The 27,662-nt window shown below is 36.0% G+C and overlaps 2 protein-coding genes across 5 annotated transcripts in view; one reads left to right on the forward strand and one right to left on the reverse strand.

Annotated features, from left to right (window-relative positions):
- Positions 1-1,999: 1,999 nt before the first annotated feature.
- On the reverse strand, positions 2,000-25,708 carry ercc8 (excision repair cross-complementation group 8). 3 transcript variants are annotated; one of them, XM_028457214.1, is made up of 13 exons: positions 25,648-25,708; positions 22,655-22,739; positions 21,468-21,563; positions 19,422-19,523; positions 18,159-18,282; positions 15,398-15,479; positions 12,744-12,812; positions 12,573-12,639; positions 12,013-12,116; positions 9,673-9,797; positions 4,838-5,035; positions 3,939-4,034; positions 2,000-2,232 (listed from the first exon to the last, which is right to left on the reverse strand). In XM_028457214.1, exons 2-13 carry the CDS (start codon positions 22,729-22,731, stop codon positions 2,167-2,169), a joined length of 1,206 nt encoding a protein of 401 aa, XP_028313015.1. In that variant the 5' UTR covers positions 22,732-22,739; positions 25,648-25,708; the 3' UTR covers positions 2,000-2,166. The 3 variants fall into 3 exon arrangements, with proteins under 3 accessions (XP_028313015.1, XP_028313016.1, XP_028313014.1); XM_028457215.1 differs by lacking the exon at positions 25,648-25,708 and adding an exon at positions 23,422-23,444; XM_028457213.1 differs by lacking the exon at positions 25,648-25,708 and adding an exon at positions 22,815-23,015.
- Positions 23,042-27,662, forward strand: part of ndufaf2 (NADH:ubiquinone oxidoreductase complex assembly factor 2) — a 31,442-nt gene continuing 26,821 nt past the window's right edge. For both annotated transcript variants that reach the window (XM_028457216.1, XM_028457217.1), the window contains exon 1: positions 23,042-23,312. In XM_028457216.1, the coding sequence (XP_028313017.1) occupies positions 23,198-23,312 (115 nt within the window). In that variant the 5' untranslated portion in view covers positions 23,042-23,197. The remainder of the gene's footprint in view (positions 23,313-27,662) is intronic.

The following is a 27,662-nucleotide window of genomic DNA, read 5'->3' on the forward strand; positions in this document are numbered from 1 at the left end:
TTTCTTTCACATTTTTATTATATATAATCTTAAAATAAAGTGGAAGTTTGAAGTGTAATTTTTGTGCTGGTGATTTATAACTGGGATGTAAAAAGGATCAGAGATCAAGAGACAGATACGCATTTCATTTACTATTTATTATGTAAATGTCATGTACAGCCGTTTGTGATTTTTATCTGTGAAAAGTACTTCATAAATAAAAATTTACTTACTATTATTATTTTTATTAATTTTTACAAGCAGTGCAAACTACATTTAATGAATAAGTTCCTGTAAAACACTGGTTCTGAACCCTTTCACTAGCCCGCTACCCCCTAAATAAAGGTCCCAGAGAGCGGGGACCCCCACTGTAGCTGAAGGTGGTTGAACAGAGACATGAACATTGAAGAACAGTCATGTGGAGACAGGACCATCTATAAGGGGGAATAAAGGGGAGAGATTTTTGGGGTCCATCCATAAAGTCAGTAAAATGATGGTCTATTGTTCTATGAATCTGTGATAACCACATTTATTTATTCATCTGAATAATATCCACTGTTATACAGGAACGTTTATTATTATTATAGTCATCTTAAAGATGGAAATACTTGATTTAATCACAAATAAAATGGGTTCAAAGTGACCAAAAATGGTGGAAAAGATGGTGAAATGGGATTTTAAAAACCACAGAAATTGGTTAATAGTTGCAAATTAGAGTGGATAAAAACAGACAGAAAAAGTGGTACAAAGGGTTCAAAGTGTCAATATTGGCTTAAAAGTGGCAGAAAAAAGTAGGAACAATTAGTTTAAAAGGGGAATTAATGGGCATGACAAATCATGAATAGGTTAAATATGGTGTAAAAAGACAATAATGGGTCAACATATGTGACATTAGGTGGAAAAGTGGTGGAAAAAGTGTTGAACATGTGTTGAAAGTGGAATTTGATGAAGCGGCAGAAATGGGAGTAAAAAGAGTAAAATGAGCAAAAATGGTCTCAAATTGTTCCTAAAATATTCCTAAGTTTACTGAAAGCATCTGGCGACACCCTCACAGCCCCAAGGTGGAGAACCCCTGTTGTAAAAGAGTAATTTCTAAAAAGATAGGCACTGCAACTCATATATTATGACTTTTTTTTAATCTACAAAGCAAACACTAAAGGCTGTGTTTTTTAATTTGAATCTAAATTCATAAAATAGCGATTTCTTGTTATTTCTTTATTGTCTACATTGGCTGAGAGGTGCAGAACATTTTTACAAATACCAAAAACATTAACAAATTACTGCAACACTTTTACAAATACCTCATATAAATGAACAAAGTACAAAAAAAGTTTAACAAATGATGAAAACAAATGTACAAATATGGAAAGACTTTTACTCTTACAAACAAAACAAAGTTTTTCAACTTTCTAAAGTGTTTTGTAATTTGTGGGATTTTTTTGAAACATTTGTTTAAATTATTTTTAAAAATGGAGATGTGAGGTATTTGTAAAATAGTTTTGCACTTCTCAGCCACTGTCTGCAGACGATAATCATAATCAGAGACTGATTCATTAATAACTAAGTTTATGTTTGAAGCTATTAAATAATGCAAAGTTAAAAACCATCGCTGTGGGTTTCAGTGAGAGCTGACGGAGCTGTTTGGTGAACAAATGCAATTGTTTCCATGTAATGACAAAAAGCCCACGTGTTGTTAATGTTCTTTTCCAGGCTCGCCTACAGAAACCCACACAGACTAAAACACTGACACCACACCCGTTTACAAAGCTCACAAATCCTTCACCCACCGACTATTACCACACACACACACACACACACACACACACACACACACACACACACACACACACACACACACACACACACACACACACACACACACACACACACACACACACACACACACACACACACACACACACACACACACACACACACACACACACACACACACACACACACACACACACACACACAAACGTGTTTTTAAATCACAACTTTGCATAATCATGTGCTTTAAAAAAACATATTTATTTACACCCTTCACACCTGAGGGCAGTTCTGTGCGATTTGATTAAACCTGTCATTAGCTCCACTTTTAAAATAACAAACTGACATATTTTTTTTACAGGATTTACACATTTAGACCTTTTGCATGATGAAACCACAGAGTGAAAACCAGTCCCATTAGTCTTCATCACTGCTCCAGGCATCCTGAAAGGCAGAGTTCAGGGAAGTCTGGCCCGCAGCACCCTGCAAAGGACATTAATACAAAATTAATCATAAATAATACATAAGTTAATCCATTTCACCATCATACATTGGTATAGGATTCCAGACATTTTTTAAAGAGTTATGAAGTTACTACTTGATTTAGTAATGCTATTGGTATTTGGGTAGTAGGTGAAAAGGTGCGACGGAACCTCAGGAATGTTACATTCGTTTTAATGTCATCGTGACAACAATCACGTAATCCTGCAACGCCTCAAATGTTCAACACTTTTTATGTGCAAATAATTGTTTTTTTAAAGCTAAACAAAGAGGCATTTTAGCAAACAATGAAATAAAATAGAAAATAAAACGCAAATACAAATTAATTAATTATAATACAAATATTAAAAATGTAATAAAAAATATTAATAATAATTGTATATATAAATATTATGGGTGTCACGATCCGATATCGATATTGGTCCGATAGCCTGAAAACGAATATCGGATTCAAATTTCCGTCTTTTTTTTTCTTCCAATTTATTTATTTTGTAGAATATTGTAGATATTCTGTTGAAGGTTAAAATGTATGTAACCAATCTGTTAATAATAAATGGGTCAGTTTTTCTCATCCCTACTGTTGCTGACTATTGTTCTCTGTTTGAGTGACATCACGAGATCAAACCTTTTCTAACATTCCACACTACAAAATAAGTATGATTCATGCTGATATTAGATCAATATCTATATCAACCGATACGCAAGGAGGCTGCTATATTGGTATCATACCGGCAATAAAAAAGTAGTATCTCGACACCCCTAATACATATATTTTTATATTACAATTAATTATAATAAAAAGATTTTGAAAAAATAAATAAATAATAGAAAAATCAGAATTTATTATATTTTTTTGTAGAAATAATAAAAAGTTAAAGCTAAACAAGGAGGCATTGTAGCAAACTCTAAAAAATGAATAAAATAAAAAAAATAATGAATCATAAGATAATAAAAAAAGATTTTAAAAAGTGAAATTAAATTTAGAAATAAATAAATAAAATAAAGTTAGTGCGATCGGTTCACCACAACGTAATAGTTTAAATAGAAATGTAAGAGAAATATTTTAAAAAACATTTTCAGAAATAACCTGATAATAATATGTTAAGGTTTCATTTATTCAGACGACTTTCAGGAAATTGACTTTAATTTCCTGACTTGTTTCGACTGTCAGCTGCCAGTCTTCCTCAGAGGTGTCTGCTGATCGCTTGATGTGTCCCCTCCCGACTTCCACGTAATAATTCCAGCAAGTTCAATTTGTCTTTTTTTATTATTAAGACGGAAGATTAAATTAACCTAATTATATGAGATTATTTTCCCTGATTGAAGAATAATAATAACTAATATTCTTTAAAAAAAAAAAAAAATGCCTTTGATAAAAAAGTTTTATCAAATTGTTTTAAAATAACAAAAATGCAATTAATAAATCAAAAAAGATAAAAAATAAAATTAATTCAATAATATCAAGTTAGTGCAATATGTTCTTGCTGGAATTAACCTGATAATATTAAAGGTTAATTTCCCTTATTGAAGAATAATAACTAATATTCTTCTTCACAATTATTAACCTCCGACACTCAAAATAAGACTTTTCCATCTTTTTAAATTCACAAACGCCTTGTCATTGAATATGAACTTTGCAATACAGAACTAATACGTTTTTGTCAAATATGTTTTGTGATGATTTTTACCTTGTTTTCACCGTTTGAATCTTGATCCAAATCTGCTTCTCGTAGAACGGGAATCCAGGCTAAGATGTTACAGTCCTTCCCTCCGCTGTAAAGCTCCTTTAAAACAATCAACAAAGACACGTTCACACGTTAAAAAGAAAGTGCGCATAATAACAATGTCGTCATCACACGTCCATGTCGTTTAAGCTAATAACGCAATCTAACAGGAAAAGACTGTGGGGATGGTGGGGGGTCAAACTCAATGGTTCTGAGAGGAATCAATGGAAGGTAAACATGAGGTCAGACACCTTTTCTTTTTTTTTTTTTCCCAGGAGTTCAGTGAGCGCGACATGCAGTCAAACCACATTCATGTGTGTGTGTTCATAAATAAAGAAGCTTTGTGTGAAACCGGAAGCAGACGCCACCCTGTTAATCATGATGTTGTAATGATGTGACCTCAGAGTTCAGGAGGGGGAAAGTAGATGATGACACCACATACATCAGTGTTAAAATAACACCAATGTTTGGAAAAAAAAACAGATAAGAAGAATCAGGTCATGGCGCGTTAGAACCTGAAAACATTTAATAAAACCCAAAATGTAATAACTGGTCAATAATGTAACAAGATGCTGAGCACAAAACGTAAAAAAATTGTCAAACTCAAGGCCAGGGGGCCAAATTCCCAAAATATGTATATATACATTTCTTTTTTGCATTTAAACTATTTTTTCTTTGACTGAAAATATTACATTTTGATTGAAGTAAACTTTTTTGTTTGTTTGAATAATGAAGTCACTAATCTACCTCGATAAAAACGTTGCCATGTTCACACAGCAAAACCAAAAAAGAGAAACACTTTCTGACTTTTCATACAAAACATGAGAAACACAATGGAAAGCACAATAACGATGAGTGCTAACCTGGTAGTCTGGGTGGAACTCACAGCAGTCCACGTTGTTGTAGTGTCCTCGTAACAATGTGATCATTTCTCCCGTGTGCAGAGCGTAAACGGCCACTGAGCTGCCGCACGGCACGAACACAAACTCTGGGCTGCAGCCACGGGACACGGTGAACTGGAGCCGTTTACGACTGTCGTTGCAAACTTTCCCATAATTCACCTGAGGGACAAAAAAAACAAGGAAACAGAAAAATCTGAACCTGTATCGCAAAGATAAACATTTCAGAGTGTGGAGGAACTTTTAATCGCTTCTTATTTAGGGCTGTGCATTGCCTCTAAACAACACAATATACAATATATGGCAATATCAATAATTACAAATTTTACCTGTACAAGTACAGTAAAAAATTACAAGTAAACAGTAACCAACTGTAATTCAAGCACGTGTATTGTTTGTTCTTCAGTTAATCCGTTTTAAAAGCAAATCAAATAACAAATAAACAGTGAAGTTATTTTTTTTTACTGACTTAAAACCAAAATAGAAATAGAGAAATAAAAAAACAAAGTAAGAAGGGTTTTTTTGTTTTAAAATTAAATCGTGTTTTGTTTGTGTGATATTTGGATATTTACAGGAAAACTATGGACGAGAGCTTCATGTTTTAATCTTACCACACAGAGGAACACACAGGGGGGCGGACTTTTACTACTGGACAAAAAGAGGAGCAACACATGTCACATTACTGATGAACTGGTGAATAGAAATGTTATTAATACATAAATGAATCAAAACAAAAGGAATAAATGCTACGAAAAGCCTGCATATGATATGTGATCAAAGGAACCAGAGGTGGTGTAATGAATCTACTGGTGCTCCTAGTTTCTTGTGATCAACTTCAGTGTGTGTTGATGGCTGCTGTTATCGGAATTTATAAGGTGCAAAATAAAGATTTTACTGCCCTCAAAAAAGCTGTAACTGTTTTTGCAAAAGTGTCAAATGGTAGAAGTTCTAACATCTATTGTTCCTCACAGTCCATAGTCAGTCACCAGTTTATTTGGATACTATTTGGACCTTAACACTGTTGACAACGCCTACATCATAAAACAATTAACTTTAAACGTGAGCAGCTTTTTACTGAAACGTCCAGACTTCATGAAAGTAAAACAAAATAAACACAGTTTATTTGTTATTTTGATTTGGTTTCAAAATGGAATAACCAAAGAACAAACGGTACACACATTTTTAACTTTTGCTTCTGTAACAGATTCTGATTCTCTAAAAAAAATAATAATAATAACCACATACATCTATAGAAGTGTCTAGTATGTTTTATGCAAACAGTGTAATCAACTTCCAGCTAAAATGCATTGAGGAGTGAGGTAGTTTAACAAGGTCTGATGGTGCGTTCACTGACACCTAGTGACCAGGAGTTTACGGGCTATGCAGATGTTAGCGCAATTAAATGTTTTTTTGTTAAAAAACATGATTAAAAAAATTGATTTGGAATTTTTTTTGATCAAAACGATAATTGTGCGGTGAAATATTTTTCTATCCGTACAGAGGAAGCATACTTTGACATATTTTCACATTGTAAGGTTTCTGCAAGAATATTATATGATGAAATATAAACAATATTTCAGTTTTTTCACAAAATTAAATAAAGTCAGAATGCAAACAAAATGCAATTTTTACATCAATATAATAAGAAATCAGAAGGAAAGAAAAGACCTGACGGTGCGTTCACTGACACCTAGTGACATGGAGTTTACATACTATGCAGATGTTAGCACAATGAAATGTTTTTTTTCCCGTTAAAAAACATGATAAAAAAATTTGATTTGGACATCTTTTGATCAAAACGATAATTGCGCTGTGAAATATCGCATTATAAAATAGATTCTTTCTTACACCTGTATCCTTATTGAAATAAATAAATGAATTTCACATTTTGAAAGTGAAAATCAGGCTGTTGGCCCTTTAACTTGTTTGAGCCTCAGCCTCTGAATGGAAAAAGTCCTGCCATGGTAACCCCCCCCACCCCAACCCCCCAACTCCCCACCCCTCCAAAGCAAAGCAGCGGAGCAACAAATTAAAACAGGAGGTTGTGAGGCTGTGACGGAGCTCCTGCAGGGCTCTGGGGTAAAGTTACGCTGCTCTGCTGCTGTCGGCTCGTGCACCACATTGGAAATGCAAATACTACTTTATTTTTTTGTTTTTTTACATGACTTGAGGGTAAATGTAAACAGGCAGTGTGTTGGCTCAGGCCCTCCAGCTGTTTGTTGATCTCTAGCTGCTCTGATTTCTCACTTTGGTTAGTATCACAGCCTGAGACGCCTGGAGGAGTCGTGTAAACATTAAAAGTTAAAAGGGCTTCAACTCTGCGCAGCAAAACTACATCAACCCAGAAAGAAATATTAACCACTGCTAACAGACTAATTTCATCAGATATGTGTAGAGTTTAAAGATTCTAGTAAATGTGTATCTGTTCTTGTCTAATTAAACACCAGGAAGACAAGAACAAATATTTGTATGCATTAAGGCTAGGGTTGGGCACCGAGAAGCGGTTCCAAACAGGAACCGGTTCCTAACGTCCAGTTCCGTAATTGTTACGAAGATGTTTGCATTTTGATTCGATTCTAAATACCCACATGAGTTGGTTTCCGATGCTTGCTCCGTTTGTTTACACGGGGTTTGTATAAGGTGCGTTCAGAACACGACTGCAGTGTGTGTGTGTGTGTGTGTGTGTGTGTCCGGCTGCGGTTTCAGTTTGGACCGTGGCGCAGAAGGGAGATAGGAACTAATCACCAGTAAAAAATCCCAGTAAAACAATCATCAGGAATAAATATTTGCTCTCTGGTAAAGATAGTAGCTCTAACAACAGGTAAAATGATAAACTTGACGATATTACAGCTGTGTACATGCAGTACGGGGACGCATTTACTCCGCCCCCGGGTCCTAGTGAAGCCTGTTCCGTTTACCGCGTTTATCGAGGTCCGTGTGTGTTTAATAAGTTTGTGTGTGTCCGTGTGAAAGTCTGCATGTTTATGCTTCCGTCCATCCACTCTTTTCATTATATCCATGTCTTTTAAGGCTCTTATTAAATAGTCTTGGCTGGAGTTTGAGCTGCCTCCACCTTGGATTATGTCGTCACCAGCGCATCATCGCCGCTGAAATAACTGTAAAGAGGTCTCATATTAGTCTATTTTCTTTTTAAAGTGGTGTTTTTTTGTGGCTCCAATTACATTTATGTATATAATATCTTCCCTATAATGTAAACAAGTTCAAACTATAACTATTTTTTATAGTTTCTGTTTCCACTTGTCAGGGCCAAAATTGTTAGTTATGTTTATTAACATATTTACTCATAGACCTTATTCTTTTTAAGGCTTTAAGTTGAGACTTTTCATTTCTGCTGTCTCATGTTTTCTGCTCTCTTCTCGAGGTCAGCTTCCCAAAACACATCTTATCCCTCAGACACAGTGGCATCATGCACTCACATGCCTACACACACTCACATAGTCACACATACACACCCAATACACATCCATTCATACACACAAACACCATACACGCACACACCTCCAACACTCACGACAATCAGGAGATACCAGAGAACTGGTTGTTTTGACCCAAAGAAGAAACTGTCTCTTTTCAAACTCTTCTATCACCTCCACCCTGTCCTCTTTATCTCCTGGGGGGAGGAGGGAGGGGGACTGAGGGGGAATATACGTGATGAGTTAGAACTGTGCCACTCGATCATCGGACGTCCGCCCGGGCTGTCACTAATTTTGTCCATCTTTGTACTCTTTTTTATTTAGTTTTATAATAAACCTTTTTTATAAAATCATCAATGCCTCGCCTGGACTCCATCACTCAACCAGAGCAATAAATCATGTCTCCAAATGAGGTCAACCGCAAATTTGCCGTGACACACTGTATCTAGAATAATGATAATCTTTCTCAACTAAAACTGTTGATTGATTTGTCACATGACTGCTCCAGGGCTTGAGATTGTTTCATTTTGTTTCACATCTACCTGTAGCTCTTTGGTTTTTAGACGCTAACAACTTGTTTGTAGTTTTATTTCAGCAACTTTCACTTTTACAGTTGGGGACCTTTGTAATTGAATACCCTAGTTACAGTACAGCAACCAAATTAAACTGTATCAAAAGAGTGAATTAATAAAAATGGCCTGTGTAAAAGCTTTTTCGAATGAAAAAATTCTCCTGTGAAACCTGTGACCTGTTTACCTGCAAAACTCAAAGAATCGGAATCAAGAATCATTTAGAACAGGAATCGAAATTGAGAATCGGAATTCCCGAATTGTTAAAATACAAACGATGCCCGACCCTAATTAAGGCTGTAACGATTCATCCGTTAGATCAATGAATCTATTTATATTCCTATGATCCAACTATGTCAATCTGTTCTCGGCTCGTTGTCCTTACTGATGACATTAATCAATCAAAAACAGTTTTAAAAGGTAATCAATCGATTGTATTGATACAGGGAAATAATTAATTGGATTTAGGCACAGCAGACTTTATATGGATATTATTATGATTATTTTGATATTAATATAAAATGTTTTATAGTTTTGTGTTTTTCTGTTGTTTTGTGTGTTTTTGTTGTTGTTTTGTATCTCTTTAATGTGCTTCATTGGTGCTTTGTGTGCATCTCTGGTGCCATTTTGCATATCATTGTTGTCCTTTAATGTATTTTTTCATCAGTTTTATGTATTTATACAGTTTTGGCATTTTCTGGAGTCATTTTGGGTGTTTTTCTGAGTCCCTATTAGGTGAACCACACATGCTGATGTATTCATTGTAAAAAAAAACAAGCCTCCAGGTGGAACTTACCAGGGTGTTCTCCCCAGTGCCGCTGTTCCACAGCCTCATGCGGTCATCAGTACCAGTGGTGAGGAGGTGGAGACCATCACCAGTAAAACACAGACCATTAACTCTCCCATTATGGGCTGTGTTCACTGTGTAAGGACGAGAATGGAAACATTGGAAGAGTGCGTTGGTCACTTATTCCTTCAATCACACTCGTCAATTGGTCAGTATTATGATCTATGATCTATAAATCTATCTATATGCATCTATCTATATGCTGCCTTGGGTTAGAAGGCAAACTTTGAGTGCCGCTATTCATGAGAATGTTATTAATTATCGAGAAGTTTATCTTTAATCGTCGTCTAAAGAAAAATCATCCTGGTCATAAAACAAAAATGCTTTGTGAAGGGATTTAAGGAGAGATGGAGGTGAATATGAAAAGGCTTTTGTGCATAGATGTGATATCAACCATAGTTAAGCTCTACTCGTACTCAGATTAGGAGCACATGTACTCAATACTGGTTTACTAGTGCATGAAAAGAAGGAGAAGAAAAAATCATTAAACACGGGACGTGATGTTAGACTGTCATTTGTGCCAAAAGATGGAAATCAACATGAGGTTTACCATTTAAGAGTGCCGTGGGAGCGGTGTCTCAGATATGAGAAGAATGTAAATTTGGAACGCATCATCAATAGTGTCCCTTTGAATCAGGGGATGTTTCAGCCTTTTTAACACCAGACACCCTCATCAAAGGTGGCCAGCTACAGGGTGGTGACTTCTTATGCTGCGCTCATACCGGATGCTTCACGAAATGTCCGTACATCCAGATTATATACAAAGTGAATGGACAGATGCGTCCCAGATGTGAAATCTTTCCTGTGCGGCGGTGCGGTCCAATCTGCACGTCAAGAGTGTTGGCAGTGCGAGCACGCTCCTGATTTTACGCTTATCCGCACATTTGCAAGAACTAAAAATATTGAACTTATGCGTTTGTATGACGAAAGCCAATCAGAGTCTTTGTTGATGATGACGTCAGGCCGTCAACACAAACACCGGTCTGTTCATCCATTCAACCATGGAGTAGAAGCTGTATGTGACCATCTGGAGCTGTATGACACGGCCTTTATAACCGGGACCGGACTAGGAAGGATTTAGCGTGGAGGAGAATCAGCGAGGAGGTGGTAGTAGCGGGTAAAAGTCCTCTCTGTAGCACTGAGCTAGAATAGCATTAGCCACATAATCACACCGGCTTTTTTCCACTGGTGGTTTATGTTTATGAGAGGAGAAAAAGGAGCGCAGCTCCTCGCTTCCAAAGGCAGTGAAACTCACCGAGTTGGATGTGTCGCTGGTGGGCGGGGCTTCGCTTCAGACGCACATATGAAGCGAATGGGGACATTTTTTGATTCTGTGACACATGCGTAACGTTTCGTGCGGCGCATGCGTCCGGTGCCACATCAACGCATTCGGTGTGAACGTAGCATTAAAACATACTTTTATTTGAGAGCCTTCCCTGATTTTTAGTAACGTCTAACTTGTTTTTATGTTTCTGTTTTTTAAACTGTTCCTAATCTCTGACCAAAACTATACATCCTTTATTTTCTAATGTATAGCTCGCCTTTGGAAAGCACTTTGTAAGATGTGTTTTGAAAAGTGCTATATAAATAAAGTTTATCATTATTATTATCTCTTCCTTTGAAGTTCTGCTTTTGATCTCTTCGATTTTCTCTGTGGCTGGGTGGAGCCCTCCACCGGCATTTTGGTGGTTGTACCAATCTCTTCAGTGACATGAGTGATGATGCACTGTAAACTGTGGTTTTGTTCCCGTCCCGTGCTTCAATTGACGGTCGATGTGATTCCCTTGCCTCTGCTCCCTAAACCATCCGCCCCTTTGCTTGATGAATTCTCATCTCTTAAGATATGTTATTTTTCAAAGCCACTGGGGCACACCTGTCCCATTCCCAATCATTAGAAACCCTGTCGTTTCATTGGCTCAGCCGATGGGACCGCCAAATCTGAGTTGCTGGAAGTTGCTGAAAGTTCAAAATGTTGAACTTTTCAAGTGACTTTGAGTAACTCCGTGTCGCGACATCCAATCGGCAAAAGGTTTGTTCCCATGTCACTCCCACGATCATCACAGCACTGGGGTAGAATAAAGTGATCAAACAGCGCGAATATGTTCAAGCAACTCTTTACGAGCGATTTAAGCAACGATAGTCGCGTTCAGTGTGAACGCACCTTAATGCTTACTAGTAGTGTACACTACTCACACACTAGTAAACCCCACGTGAGTACTAGTAGAGCCTAACTATTTTTCATTCATGCTCCAGCAGCTATACTATAATTAGTGGTGAAGGTATCTGTACCTGCTTCAGAAGCAGCTTTAGACTTGTCTCCGTTGTGCTGGTCCAGTGTGAACAGACTACCCGCAGCACGACGCACGTCCCATACTTTCACCATACTATCTGCACTTTGAAAGAGACAACAGGCATTTTATTTTATTTAACTTCCTGCAGGAAACTTTATCCATAAAAAAAAACCAAACACATAGATGTAGAAAAACAGACGGTGGACACACAACTCTAAACAAACTGATAGGAATGAATTCTGTGACAGAAGATGGAGAATATGGTCCAGCTTTGTGTGCGTTTGTTTTTGTAAACCTCTTACAGATGCACACAGATCCCAGTGGGTTAATTAGCAAGTCTAACACAGCATCAAGCAGGTGGAGATTACCTCCACCATATGCTTTTCTGAAGGGGGGGGGGGGCAGACCATAGAGCTGTGGTGGTAAAGCAGCAGCATTATACTTGATGTTGTGTTTTTAACATAACCAGATGGACCTGGTACAAGACGTGACACCATGGTGTCTGTCCTCGTGCTTTGATCTGAGGCCAAAGGAGGTGACGGTTCTCACGGAGCTTACCTGGCAGAGGCCAAGATGTGTTCGTATCTCGGAGACCATCTGACAGACAGGACTTCACCTCTGTGACCTACAGACAGGAACAGAAATTACTTACTTGTTCTTTTTTTTTATCACATGATGCCTGGGATTATAAAAACATATCAGCTGTAGGTTACGGTTACAAAGACTAACCCTGAAGAACGTGAATCTTGGAACCAGACTTCAGGTCACACAGTTGGATTTTGGGGCTTTTGGTTCCAACTGAAAAAAGAGAGAAAGAACCATATGATTAAATAAGAACAATAAATGCACCAAATGTACTGTGAGCTACTTCTTAATGTGTAAATAACTTTTTAAACAATATTAAAGCTAGTAGAGACTATTTTTCATAGATCAATAAATCGAAGATCATTTGTTATTTTATTTTATTATTACTAGACATTTTAGGCGACACCACATGGGGTCACGACCCCAAAGTTGAAATACCCTGCCTTAACCTTATCAAACCTTTCTGAGCTTTTTATTGCATCAGAATAGTTGCTGCAGGTGCTTTTTATTGCATCTGCAGCAATCTCGTCTGATTCACACAAGGATAGTCTGTCAGTTGCCTTTGTATAATTTAGGTTAAAGGTTCCCTTAAGTAAATAAAGGGTTATGTTAGTAAAGAAAAAAGGAAAGTGGTGTAAGTACTAAATTTAGACGCCCCACTAATCATGAATAAGGAGTGGAATTGGAAGGAACGTGCTTTTAGAGATAAAAATAAACACACGGACACACCGAGCACAAACAACACACAACGATGACAAAACAACTGCAGAAATGTAAGCAGAAAAAGGATCTGATTGTGAAGAAGAAACTTCCAGGATCAAATTTAAATCTTTACGGCCTGTTAATAAAAAAAAAACAAGAGGGAGAGAAAAGAATGGGCCGTAAAAAACAAAGGTGTGTCAATGGAATTAGTCTGTGTGTGTGTGTGTGTATGAGGAAGGTCCACGTGTGCACACACACGCACGCACGCACGCACGCACGCAACCAGTTGGTCCTGCTTTGTAACAACTAAAGAATCTCTGTTTCCCTACAGAATGCTGAAGAAGTGTGAACAGATTCCTCCTCCACAGAGTTGTAGAGTATTGATTAGAGCTGGGCGATATGGACCAAAACTCATATCTCAATATTTTTTCTGAAAATGGCGATATACGATATTAATCTAGATAATTTTAACTCAATAAAATCTTACCAGAAAGACAATTCTGTGTTAAATTGCTAATTAAAAATGCCACACAGGCACATTTATTAACAAACAGCTGCACAATATGACACTTTTGTCTTTTTTCTCCTCTAAGGGACAGCACGTGTGAGTGTAGTGTGGCTTGTTTAGATGAAGGTCGGGGTTAGAAAGCACTCAGAAATCCTTCAACTGTGCTTTTTATGCTGTTCTGAGAAGAAGAGAAAGTAACAACTCCTAAAACGAGTATTTTAACACAAAATAAGCTATAATTTATATCTCAGAAATATGAAAATATTGTAAAGGACACAGTTTGACTCTATGAATATTACTAAATACTTGCTAAATAGATATATCTTAATATAGGCATCATTTTCTATATCACCAAAACAGAAAACTCGATATTTCTTGAGTCACAATATATTGCCTCGCCCTACTACTGATATATCCTACTCAAGTAGTACTGTTACTTGATTGAAATTGTACTCAAGTACAAGCATAAATAAGTACAATGGCTGAGAAATACAAAACATATCTGCAAATACCACAACAAATTTACAATTTTGAAAACAAACATAATTTATTATAAAAAAATACAAAAAGCAGCTTTTACAAATGTGGATACAGATTTACAATGGCACATTATAAGCGTAAAAGTGTTTCCATATTTGTTCATTTGTTTTGACCTTTTGTAAAACTGTTATTTGTTCATTTGTTGCGTGAAATCATACGTAATGGGAGGGTCCGAGACCCCAGAAGTAGGTGCGGCAAGCTGTAAAGTAGCCAAGGTAAATCTGTGTTTTGCCATTTGTATTTTTTTTTTTTTTTTTAGATAATTATGTGTATTTGTTTTCAAAATTGTAAATTTGTTGTGGAATTTGTAAATGTATTCTGCACTTCTCAGCTACTGTAAGTAAGTCATGCATAAAATACTCAAGTACAAGTAAAAAGTAGCTCAATTAAATAGTACTCAAAGTAAAAGGTACTAGTTACTTTCACCCCCCACGTTTATTTTTGGTAATACATCTTGGTTCGGGTCCCTTGCATACAGTAAACATCTCATGTAGAAACTTAAAAAGGAAGAGACCAAATATTAATTTATTTTCCACAAAGGCATCTGTAGAAAAATAAAAGGTTGGTCAAAACATACAATTCTTTTTAAAATAAAATAACAACAATAAATTCAATTCAAAATAATAAAAAAAAATCATGCTGAAATAATTGATGAATAATAATAATTAAAAATAAATAAACTTAAAAACTTATAAATGCTCTGAGAAAATAACTTCCAATCAATCTGTTTTGGCGCCGTGCATTGAATCTGATTGGTCGGCTATGATATGATGCGTTTGATTGCTCTCTGGTTATTTTATTTTTTGTAGTTTAACAATGTCCGTTGATCATTTTAAAACAAGAAATAATAATTTACTCAGTAACGATTGAGTGTAAAATGTTAGAGATTACTTTACTTCTTTTAAAATGTAATTAAGTACAAGTAAAATTACTGATTTAGAAATCTACTCAAAAAAAGTACAAGTACCCATAAATGCAACTCAATTAGAGTAACATGATTACCTGTAATCCATTACAATCACCTGTACACACACACACACACACACACCTGCAACAAGGCTGTGTTTCCGGGCGATGGGAGACAAGTGGTGACTGTAAACTGTGTCCTCAAATTCAAACACCTCAGCAGGCTGCAGAACATACAGTGAGAGACATTAATAAACACACACGCACACACACAAGTAAGGTGTGGAAACCAGGAAAAAATAAGCCTATGAGCATAAATGTGACATCAGTTGTTCAACTCAACTAATATAACTAGTGCACAACTACGCTTTACTACTAGTGAAGCAAAAAGTGTCAATAGTACTACGAGTAAGCTAAGGGGTCAGAGAAAAGCTAATACTTTTTAAAAGTATTCCGACCAATCAGGGAGCTGGATTTGGTTCTAACCCCTCCTACTTCATGTGCATTAAGACTACTAGTACTACTAGTGAATATTTTGGCTTTACTGGTCCTACTAATAGACTAAAAACAGTATACTGTAATTACTAGTAAGACTGAGGTTCCCTAAGACCTGAAATAAAGGGTGCTAAACCAGTTGCTTGCCTCCCTAAATCCTTTGGTGACTAGGGGTGAGTATTGGCAAGGATGTTGCACAAGGATGTTGCAATACGATACGTATCACGATACTTGGGTCACGATACGATAGTATCACAGTATCGTGATATCACAATATATTGCGATATTCAACCCAGTTAATATCAAAATTAAACAGAGATAAAAAATCATGTTGCTGTAGTATATGTTCTTCAGAAGATATTGATCATTCAGAGGACAAAATGAGTCAAAACATATTGCTGCAAAACATCCTATTTATTATTATTATTATTATTATTATTATTATTATTATATCTACGGCGCCGTCTACCAGAGTGGAGGTGCGAAAGTAGCACAATTTTCATTGTTTTTTTTATGACCCGTATATCCATAAATCACTGTGTAAATTACTAACGACCCTAATTCAGTTGTAGATATCTTCACTAGACAAATTCAATGAAGCTCACATTTTCCTTTAATCTCACTTTACTCTCAAATTATACATTTTTTGCAAATCCTGCAATTTTCTTCCAATTATTCCACAAAATTTCCCCAAATTACATAAAAATTGGTCACAAAATCAAATGAATTGAAAGTGAAGATCCTGCAGGGACTGATATCTGTCACTTATTGCTTCGATATTATCAGTGCCGCACATCTTTTATAGTTTATTTATACGTGGAAGTGCAAACTAGAGCACAATAATGATTGAATTACATCTTTTCCTGTCTAAAATCTGCGGCCCATCTGAGATGAACTGCTCCGTATTTGGCCCCTGAAATAAAAGAGTTTGACAGCCCTGATATATGAGAATATTTTTACAAGTTAGTATTTCCACTAGTGTTGAGTGACGTAGGTCAACAATAGGCTGTGATAAAAATAAAAAACAAGTGGTGAGGGAAGGCAGAGCAGCTCTGGAAACCAACAAAAGCAGCCCTGTTGGTCACAATGCAAATATAAAAAGCCTCGACTGTCAGTGTGTCCCAGCACCAGCCAGGACTCACACACACAGAGGAGGCTCTGTTTGCTTTAACAAAATAAAAGTCTACACTACTGTGTGCACAAGCAAGGAAAATAACCCTCAGGAACACTGTAGTAAATATTATAAATGCTTTAAATACAAAGTGTGTGAGTGATTCAAACTGAATTAATCTGTCAGATACTAATGTGTCCCTTTTTTGACCCTTCGGAGTCACCCCGGTGTCAGTGTAACACAAGCACAGCTCCAGCCTGGCCTGGTGTGACCACGCTGGCACAGAGAGGTAGAAAGAACAAAGCCAAACTGCTATAAAATGAAGAACAGCTCCTAGTACATGTGTCAAACTCAAGGCGCTTAAGAACAGGGGTTCTTTTTCACTTTCACAACATGTTCAGCACTTATAAACTTGTAACTTTTCACCATTTTTCATGCCTATTATTGGCCAGTTTAAACTTATTGTTCCAATATTGACACTTTGAACCCTTTTGACCACTTTTTCTGTCCATTTTTGTCCACTCTTATAAGCAACTTTTAACCAATTTCTGTGGTTTTTAAAATCCCATTTCACCACCATTTCCACCATTTTTGATCACTTTTAACCCATTTTCTTTCTGATTAAAACAAGGATTTACAATATAATTTAGATAATAAACTTTCTTAATAACCTTATTTTTTACAGTTTTTCTGCAACTACACCAAACTTGCCATATTTGAACCTATTTTCATCACATTTTCTCGCCATATTTGAACCTATTTTCATCACATTTTCTTGCCATATTTTTGCTCCTTTTAATGCATGTTTGCTACATTACTCCCATTTCTGACACTTCTCCATAAAACTACAATGCCTTTTCTGCACATTTTTTCCACTTTCAGGATATTTAAATGCTTTCCACCACATTTCCACCTAATGTCACATATGTTGACCCATTGTTGTAATTTTTAACCTCTTTTCACCATATTTCAGGCTAATTTTTGCCAATTTAACCACATTCACAATTTGTCATGCCCATTATTTGCCAGTTTAAACTAGCTGATTCTACATTTCAAATTACATTACCATGCTTATATCACATGACCACTGTATTTTTTTATTTATTTTTATCTGTCATTTATTACTGGGATAAAGATATCTTTCACATGTGGAAGTACAAACTATGTGGAAATCGCTTTTTTTCCTCCGTCACCTAAAATCTGGATACTAGATGTCAAAGTACTTGGTGTTTGGCCCCTGAGTGAAAATGAGTTTGACACCCCAGCTCTGAGAAGTGTAAGGGTTACCATGACTTACCTTTAGTGTCTCGGTGTCCCACACCTTCATGGTTTTATCAAAGGAACTGGAGACAAACATCCCAGTGTCGTAGGGATACCACTGCACCGTCTCCACACTGAACTTGTGGACGTATCGACTTGACCTGAAAACATGGAGAAATAAATCAACAAAACATAAATGATGTACAAATATTAACTGTGCATGATCAAAATGTAGATTTTTTTTAATGGGAAAAAACTCACAATATTCTTGGCTCTATTGTTGAAACTTTTAAAGCTGCTGGAAACGATAATTTTTTAATCAGATACAAACATAGTGTAGGCCTATTTAATAGATCAATAATAGATTTTAAAAAAGGCAAAAAGGTTGAAATTTCTGCTCGAAAGTTTGTTCAATGAATCTGTGATAACCGCTTTTATTTATTCATCTGAATAAAATCCATTGTTATCCATGTTATCCGTTTATTTAATATTTTGGGCTATAATATATAGTCATTTTAAAGATGTAAATCCTTGTTTTAATCAGAAATAAAATTGGTTAAAAGAGACCAAAAATGGTGGAAAAGTTAATTAATTATAAATTAATATAATTTTATTTAATTTAAAAAAAAAAGGAACAATAGGTGTGGGCATGACAAATGGTACATGTGGTTGAATTGACAAGAAATAAGCATGAAATAACGTGAGAAGAGGTTAAAAGTGACAATAATGGGTTAACAGATGTGACATTAGGTTGAAATGGTTTATAAAAGTGTCAAAATTGTCTTGAAAGAGGAAAAAATGTGCAGAAAAGGCATTGAAATTTGATGGAGAAGTGTCAGAAATGGGAGTAATGTAGCAAAAATACATTAAAAGTAACATAAATATGGCAAGAAAAAGAAAGTTTGGTGTAGGTGCAGAAAAAGGGTAAAAATGAGCAAAAATGATCTGTGTGCAAAAAATATTCTTAGTTTCTTGAAGGCTTCTGGTGACCCTAAATGGGGTCCTGCCCCAAGGTTGAGAACACTTGGTCTACAGGACTCCACATCCCATGATGCAGTGCACCAAACTTTTCCAAAAATGTCAATAAGCATTTGAGCACAAATTCAATCATTTTTACATGTTTATTTTTTTGAGCAAATGATCGATTGATCTATGAGACTATGTCTTTATTTGATGGAAATCCTCGTCTCCAGCAGCTTTTGGTAACAAACAAAGTATTTATGTGTAATAAGGAGCCTAAGGTGAGAATGGTTTGTACTGTAACGTAACACTGGCCTCTAGTGGTGAAAATAATGATTACCTGCCCACTGTGCAGACAGCTCTGCAGGTGTACTGAGGTTTTCCGCTGTAGTTCTCTAAGTCATATACAACAATAACTCCATCTGCTCCTCCAGATAACATGCTAACAACAGAGGAAAAAGATTGAAAATGATCACTGACAAATATCACCGATCGTAATCTAAAGGCTTCAGCCGTCAATTCTGAATCAGCTCAACTACAGGAGCTTTAAAAATTAAATAGAAAACTGTGACTTAAAATACATTTAGAAAAATCTTTGTGAAGCCCTTTTCATGCATTGAATGTTTAATTCTTGATGCAGGACAAAAAATACATAATATTCAACTTGTATAAATGACATTTTGAAGACACTTGTGCCATTTTGATACCTCAGCTCAAACAGTGCAGGTTCTCATATCTCTAAACCAATATTCCTATCAATTATTGATCTACACAAGGCTGTAATAACCTCATACCAAATATTTCACTTTGCACCTTATTTTTTGAAAAAAAAAAAAGGCCTACTTTGTGTTTTTCTCATTGAAGAAAAAATGTTTTAATGACACAAAAGACATTAAAAAATACAGAAATATAATGAAAACTTTATATGTATGGTTAAGTCTGAAGTTGTTGGAAAGAGTGAAAGTGAGAAAAAATATTTTGAAGACACTGTTATGAAGGGTACCATTTTGGTACCTAAGCTCAAAGTGTGTAATGTTTTTTAAGGGTTAAAATCCTAATGCTAATAACATCTAAAAATTTAATAAAGCGAAACATTGGGTTTACAAAAATTACAGTACTTCAAAATAAGAGTGTTCCGATCACCAGATAGCAGTCTGGTATCAGCAGTGTTGTGCCAGTTACTGAAAAAAAGTAAATAGTTACCATTACTAGTCACTTCATTCACAAAGTAACTCAGTCACTATTTTGATTACTTACATCAAAAAGTAATGCGTTACTGGAAAAAGTAACTTTTGAGGTACTTAGAATTAAAGAATGTATTATTTATTTTGGGTCATTTGTGTCCATACAGCTTCATATCAGTGCTGTAATAGAATAACAATCCACTGTTGATCAACTGCTATAAAACATCCATAAATGATGTGCATATAAAGCACAAAACAGCTGCTCCAAAATTAAAACAGTGTTTTTTCAGCCTTAGCACAGTAATGTAAAGTAAGCTGTGCATATTCCAGGTGCACATTCTGCTGTTGAAAATGCTTATAAAAATAAATGTGGAAAAACTAATTCACAGCATTTTTCTCAGCTACACAAAGCTAAACATATCACGTTAAAGAGCTGCTGTTAGCGGTGACTCAGCAGTAGCGACAGGCTGCATATTTACAACAACATACCGTGCAATAGTTTGGCTGATCTGTCCCTGGATAACAGCCACAGTCCGTTAAAATCCAGCCGCAGCGTTAGCTTAGCTTCACTGATGCATCTTTTGGAGACAAAAGTGATGCGCGTATTTCCACTCTGAGAAGCTCGTCCTGCTCTCGCATTGACTCGCCATGATTGGCGCACGTGATGTAAACAGAGACACGCTGGCAATGCTTCTTCTACTGTTTTACCGTGTTTGGCACAGTATCCTGCAAAAATATGTAGCGCCACTATAAACAGGAAGTACACTGCTGCTAGCAAAGTAACGGACAAACGCACCATATTGTAACGGTAATGGCGTTATTAATTTAAAAATATATTGCGTTACAGTACTAGTTACTGTAAAAAGTAACATTGGGGCGGTAACATGGGTATCAGCAAGTATAGGATTACTGTATATTGGTTTGCATCTAAAATCTGTAACATAAACATTCTGATAAAAGCAGTCCATTCCAGACTCCGCTCCAGCACTTCCATCCAGCAGTTTTATTCCAGATGTTTTCATTGGATTTATTGAGGTTATTTTTTCAGGTCCTCTAAATTATCTTAGGAAATAATTAAATTTAAATTACGATCGTCCCAGCCCTAGCCAATACTCAAAGCTGGAAAATCAGTATTTTATCAGAAAGGCAAAAACATAGTTTGGTGGACAGCCCTACTTTACTTTAAACACAAGGTGACTCACTATCTGCCTTCGATGGCGTCGATGTCGATGGCATTGACACCGTTGGCGTGAATTCGATCCACATCTCTGTCAGGATTCAGCGTCAATCCCAGAACCCTTTAAATGTACAGATAGAGAAGAATGTTAGAAACTACAGTAACAATGTTCTCAACATGGAAAACATTTTAACCCTGTAGCCAATTGTTTGGAAAGGGGTGGAACATTTTTTGGTAAACTTCAACAGGAACTTAAACTCAGCATTTGGGGTATTTAGGATTTTTTTTTTTTTACTTTTCATGAGAATTATTTATTTGAATTAACCAAAGATTAGTAGTCATTTAAAATAACGGAGGCTGATATTTTTCATGATGCTAAAATATATAGTTTTCTCAGCTTTATTTAACATTCCTGTTAAGGGCCAAAATGCAACATTTTCCATTAATTCCCATTGAATTTTCTCCAAAATTTTGCAACCGCCTAGTTGAATTGCTGTGTTTTTTATTTGTATTATTTATTGAATGGATGTGAATATTTATGTTTTGACATAAAATAGTTATCTAAAAGTATTCTCAACTTCCATTAATTCAAGTAAATTTGCACGAAAAGGTTATATTCTTGAGAATTCCCAAAAATCGCAAGCACAACTTCCAGTGGGAATTTCTTTTTTTCTTTTTATTGTGGATATTTCCCCATCTGTTTTTTGTATGTTTTAATTTTTGGTGTGGTTTTTTTCTACACATATATATATATCTGTGTGTGTATGTGTATTTTTGTATATTTTTCTGAGTTATGGGAGTCATTTCAGTCGTATTGTATATTTTCATTTGATTTTTTTGTGGGGGTTTTTTGGGGGTAGGTATGTATATATTTCCATAATTTTATATTACTTTGTTCATTAATTATGTAATTTTGGGTATTTTTTGTTCTTTTGTGAATTTATTTGTTTTTGGAGCAATTTTGAATTTTCATTTTGAGCGCGCACAAAATAAAAAAAAAAGTCTGCTACATAAAATTGAAATTGTAAAACACAAGATAGACTAATAAGAAAGAATTTTGTCCTAAAATCATCAGATATATCTGGGAACACCATAACAAATCAACAAATGAAATGATTAGGTACAGTTATTATTGTCAGAGTAATACCAAAGAAGAAGAACTCTGTTATTTATAGCATTTCTTTAAGTGAACGTGTATTATTTATTTCTCACCTCCTGGTTGATTCTGCTCTTCTCAGTCTGAGAGGATCATCCAGCCCTGCCTGTCGGGCTGTTAGGAAGCCCAGCATCTCCTCACCTTTAAGACAAAATCCGCACAGGGAACATGAAAAACGCACGGTTGCCAGCTAACCTAGCTTAAGCGCTAACATACTGTTCACACTAGAGACGTAGCATTCCATATAATACTACGTATCTGTCATTCCGGCCGGGTATTAAATGTCACTTGTTTAAAAGAAGATGTATTCATGTTAATAACTAAATCTATTTTTAATGGTTAGTTTTCTATTTTAAGCTAGCAGAAAGTCAACACAAAGAGCCGCCATCTTGGATTACATCACGTGTTCAATTAGAAGCGCAGTGATTGGTTTAGTTTAGCGGAGCTGTCCAATCACAGATGAGATTACTAAGAGTGAGTAGTGAAGGTGGAAGTGGACAGTCAGAGGTGTTTATATGTGTTTGCTAACAGCCTAAAGGTCTGTTGGTGTCCTACACATAGATATATATAGACATTTATAATAAAGGTTTCCTACAGACATGAGCAGGGTCGCTGCTCTTCTTCGGCGAACTTTCGGAGTCGTGCGGGAACACGTGGGCACCGATCATCTGGGCAACAAATATTACTTTATCCCCCAGCAGAAGACATGGACAGGTAAGGTTTGACTTCTATCTATCTATCTATCTATCTATCTATCTATCTATCTATCGGTCTGTCGGTCGGTCGGTCGGTCGGTCGGTCGCAAACAAAAAGACAAATTTACCTTATAATGTCTGCAAAAAACCCCCCACAAACAATGAAATTAAATGTTTGGCAATACTTGCTTTAAATGGTCCAACAGCGTCTCGTAGCGGGAGGATGACGCCATTTCAGAGATGGGTAATTTTTTATTTTATTTTATTTTTATGACAGCGGGGTTCATTTATGTCAGCATTTAGAATTATGACCAATATGAGCAATTATACAGTAAATAACCAAGGATTTTGTGTGTTTTTGTTGTCAATGTGTACATTTTCCTGTTATTTTTGTTAATGATCAGTGTATTTTGTTTTTGGAGTCCTTTTGTGTATTTTGTCTCTCGATGTGTATTTTGTATATTCTTTCATTTTGTGTGTGTGTTTTTTTGTAGTCTACTTATGTGATATTAGTGTAATTTTGTCAATGTTTGATGTCATTTTGTAAAATTTTATTTTATTTTTCTGTCATTTTTGTGTATTTCTGGAGCAATTTTTGATGTTCATTTTAGGCGTGGCACAAATATTACAATGAATGAAGAAAAATGGGCAAAATGACAACCATATTACATGAAATGAAAACAAATAAAAAACAAAATGAGAGAAAAATATATAAAATGAGAGAAAAATAGGCAAATTGACAACAAAAATACACAAAATGGGGGGGACAAACACAAAATGAAAACAAACAGAAATTGAGAGGAAAATGTGCAAAAGACAAACAAATTATACACAATGAAAAAATTACAGAAAATTAGAGAAAAATAAACATGACAACAAAAGTACACAAAAGGAAAATAAATCATAGAAAATAAAAGAAAACAATACACAAACACAGCAACAACACACCAACCCTTTGTTCTCTCCTGTTTTATTTCTCAGATTGGTCATTATTCTAAATACTGACGTGAATGTTGGTCATGTAACCCTTTAAATCAGATAAAATCACAGTTTTGTGACCCCCGCTGTGATAAAAGTTGGCCAATCCCTATTTTATATGTTTATTTATTCGACAACATCTATACTTGTCGATCAACTCAAATCTGAGCTGGGGTTTTCTGGAGCTGTTCTCCAGTGGTTCACTTCTTATATAAATGGAAGAACTTTTAATGTTACTATCAACGAAGTAATGTCGAATGTGTCCAACATGTCATGTGGAGTATCCCAGGGCTCTGTTCTGGGGCCTGTTTTGTTTTTATTATACCTGATTCCTCTTGGTCGATTAATCCGTGGTTTTAAAAATGTGTCTGATCATTTCTATGCAGATGATATTCAGCTGTATTGCTCTTTCAATGACTCAGAGTTTCACTTCTTATCTGAATTTCTGGAATGTGTATCTGCTATCAAAAACTGGTTAACATCGAATTATCTGCAAATCTCCAAAGTGAGGAATTTGTTGTCAAAATCCGATCTCAAAATGATCATCCATTCGTTCATCTCGTCACGCGTTGATTACTGTAATTTGGTTTTCACCTGTTTTAATAAGTCGACTCTGAACAGACTTCAGATTGTTCAGAATGCTGCTGCCAGACTTTTGACTGGAGCACCCAGAACATCCCACATTACCCCCATTCTATCCAGTCTTCAATGGCTTCCAGTCAATTTTTGTATTGAGTTTAAAATTTTAGTCCTAACTTTTCGTGTGATGCATGGTCAGGACCCTCATTACATCACTGACTTGTTGTACCCCTACACTTCCGGGCGCACCATTCGGTCATCAGGCCAGGGTCTCCTTATGATCCCAAAGACGCATTTTAAAACCTGGGGAGACCTAGCGTTCCAGGCTGTAGCACCAAGACTCTGGAATAGCCTACACCAGTCCCTCTGTGAGCTTGACTGTATGGACTCTTTAAAAAAAAAAAAACATTTGAAGACCCCGCTTTTGGTTAAATTGATTTTTTTTTTAAACTTTTATTAGCATCTTATGATGTTGTTCCTGTTGTTTTAATCTCACTTTTGTTTGTACAGCACTTTGTAATTTTATCTGTGAAAAGTGCTTAATAAATACATTTACTTACTTACTTCTGTAAATGTGTAGATCACTGCCACATTTCATTTATGCAGGATTATCATGTGACCACTAGATGACGCCCCTGCTTCAAAAGGAGGCTTTTTTTGTAGATTTTAATCTAGAGTTCCTTTATAAAACAAATTAATAGATTTTTTTTTACATAGTTACATGGGATTTGGTGCTGTTACACTACTGCCACACTGTCTGTCTGTATGTAGAATTTTTAATGAGAGGAGATAATTACCTGTGTTTCATAAGGAGGTCGTCCGTCCCTCAGAGATGCTGCCGTGTATCTACTCAACAACCCAAAGAGTAAAAACATCAGCCTGTAGAGTCTCTGACACAGATGATGGAGGGCGTGCTATGTGTCATGTTTACCTGAAGTTCAGCCATGCTGGCAGTTAAAGTGTGTGTGTGTGTGTGTGTGTGTGTGTGTGTGTGTGTGTGTGTGTGTGTGTGTGTGTGTGTGTGTGTGTGTGTGTGTGTGTGTGTGTGTGTGTGTGTGTGTGTGTGTGTGTGTGTGTGTGTGTGTGTGTGTGTGTGTGTGTGTGTGTGTGTGTGTGCGTACGTGCGCGCGTGTGTCTGTACGTGCGCGCGTGTGCGTACGTGCGCGCGTGTGTGTGTGTCTGTACGTGCGTGCGTGTGTGTGTCATGTGGTAATTTGAGGAGTCAGACTGACATGGGGGATGTTTACAGTGTTTTAAGGAACATGTTTTAGACATTTTCTTGGTTTTTAGTGCTTTTGCAGCTCTTGTTATTGTCGTCGAACGAACATAGGTGAAAGTAATGGATTACTAATACTTGTACGTACTGTAATTAAGTTGCTTTTTTATTGATTTTTTGTGTGTTTGTGTTTTTTTTCTAGTGTACTTATGTGTGTTTGGTGTCATTTTGTCTGTTTTTACATGTTTTTAAAATCATTTTGCGTATATCCTTTGTCAGTACATATTTTCCTGTCATTTTTGTGTATTTTTTTTCTTTATTTTTGTTGTTTTGTTGTTTTTGGAGTCATTTTGTGTGTTTTTATGAACATTTTGTATATTAAAAAAAAAATTGTGTGTTTGTGTTCTTTTGTAGTCTGCTTATGTATTTTTAGTTAAATTTTGTCAATTTTTGTTTTAATTTTGTAAATTTTTATTCTAATGTTTGGTACTATTGTGTTTTTGGAGTCATTTTGTTTATTTTCTTTGTCAGTGTGCATATTTTTGTGCATTTTTTTCTCTTATTCCTCATTTTCTGTGTTTGTGTTTTTTTCTGGTGTACTTGCTTGTTTTTAAAATCATTTTGTATATTTTATTTGTCAGTGTGTTTATTTTCCTGTCATTTTTGTGTATCTTTTTTCTTATTTTGTGTATTTTGTTGTTTTCAGAGTCATTTTGTGTATTATTATTGTCATTATCTATAGTTTTATTGTGTTTGCGTGTTTGTGTTTAATTATAGTCTACTTTTGTGTTTTTGGTGTCATTTTGTCAATTTTTATTCTACTTTTTGTTATTATTTTGTGTATTTTCTTTGTCGTGCATCTTTTTCTGTACATTTTTCACTTCATTTTCTGTGTTTTCTTGTTTGTGTGTTTATTTATCTGTAATATTGTGTGTTTTTGGAGCAATTTCCGATGCGCGGCACAGAATTAGATGTATTTCCTCTTTCTGAACTTGACTTTGTCGTTTACCTCTTCCTTTTTCTCCTGCAGAGAATCTCGCGTCCACATTGTATCTATAATTCATTACAGGGTAGCTAACCCCCTTTGGCTCTAAGACTATATTCAAATGAGACTTCACACAGGCCCACTTTGCAGTGAGCTACAGGCTATAGCAGCGTCTTCACTGTCATCAAAGTGAGTGACACTGCAGAGACGGAGAGGCTCGATTGGCTGCTGGAAAAACCTCTGATTGCACCAATAGAATCAAAGGCCTTCATATAGCAAACATGAAGATATATGTGCAGTATTCTGCATGTTTTTTCTCCCCTCTCCCACCACTACTCTCCACTCATCACATCCAGCCTGGTGGAAATAAATCCCATGCATTATTCAGTCCATATGTCTTGCCTAAGCGAGTCCTTTTTGATCTTAAACTGATAGGCCAAGCGTGGGCTCAGGGCCTGGAGGCATGAACCTCGTGCACCTCAGGGCTCAGTGAGGAGGAGAGCTGGAGTAGGTGACCACTTCCCTTCACCCTTCCTCCTCCTCTTCCTCTGTTAGCCATGCTTTAGTGCTCCCATTTTCCACTTTTCTCAATACGTTGTTACTTCTAGAAA

The sequence above is a fragment of the Gouania willdenowi genome, chromosome 9 (assembly GCF_900634775.1).
Source record: "Gouania willdenowi chromosome 9, fGouWil2.1, whole genome shotgun sequence".
Taxonomy (NCBI): domain Eukaryota; kingdom Metazoa; phylum Chordata; class Actinopteri; order Blenniiformes; family Gobiesocidae; genus Gouania; species Gouania willdenowi.

Excerpts from the sequence above, each read along its gene's own strand:
- ercc8 (XM_028457213.1), bottom strand. The coding sequence starts at position 22,842 with ATGGAATGCTACGTCTCTAGTGTGAACA. Across the intron at positions 22,740-22,814 it reads CTACGTCTCTAGTGTGAACA|GTGAGGAGATGCTGGGCTTC; the intron begins GTATGTTAGCGC and ends TTTGTCTTAAAG. Across the intron at positions 12,813-15,397 it reads GAAACACAGCCTTGTTGCAG|TTGGAACCAAAAGCCCCAAA; the intron begins GTGTGTGTGTGT and ends CTCTTTTTTCAG.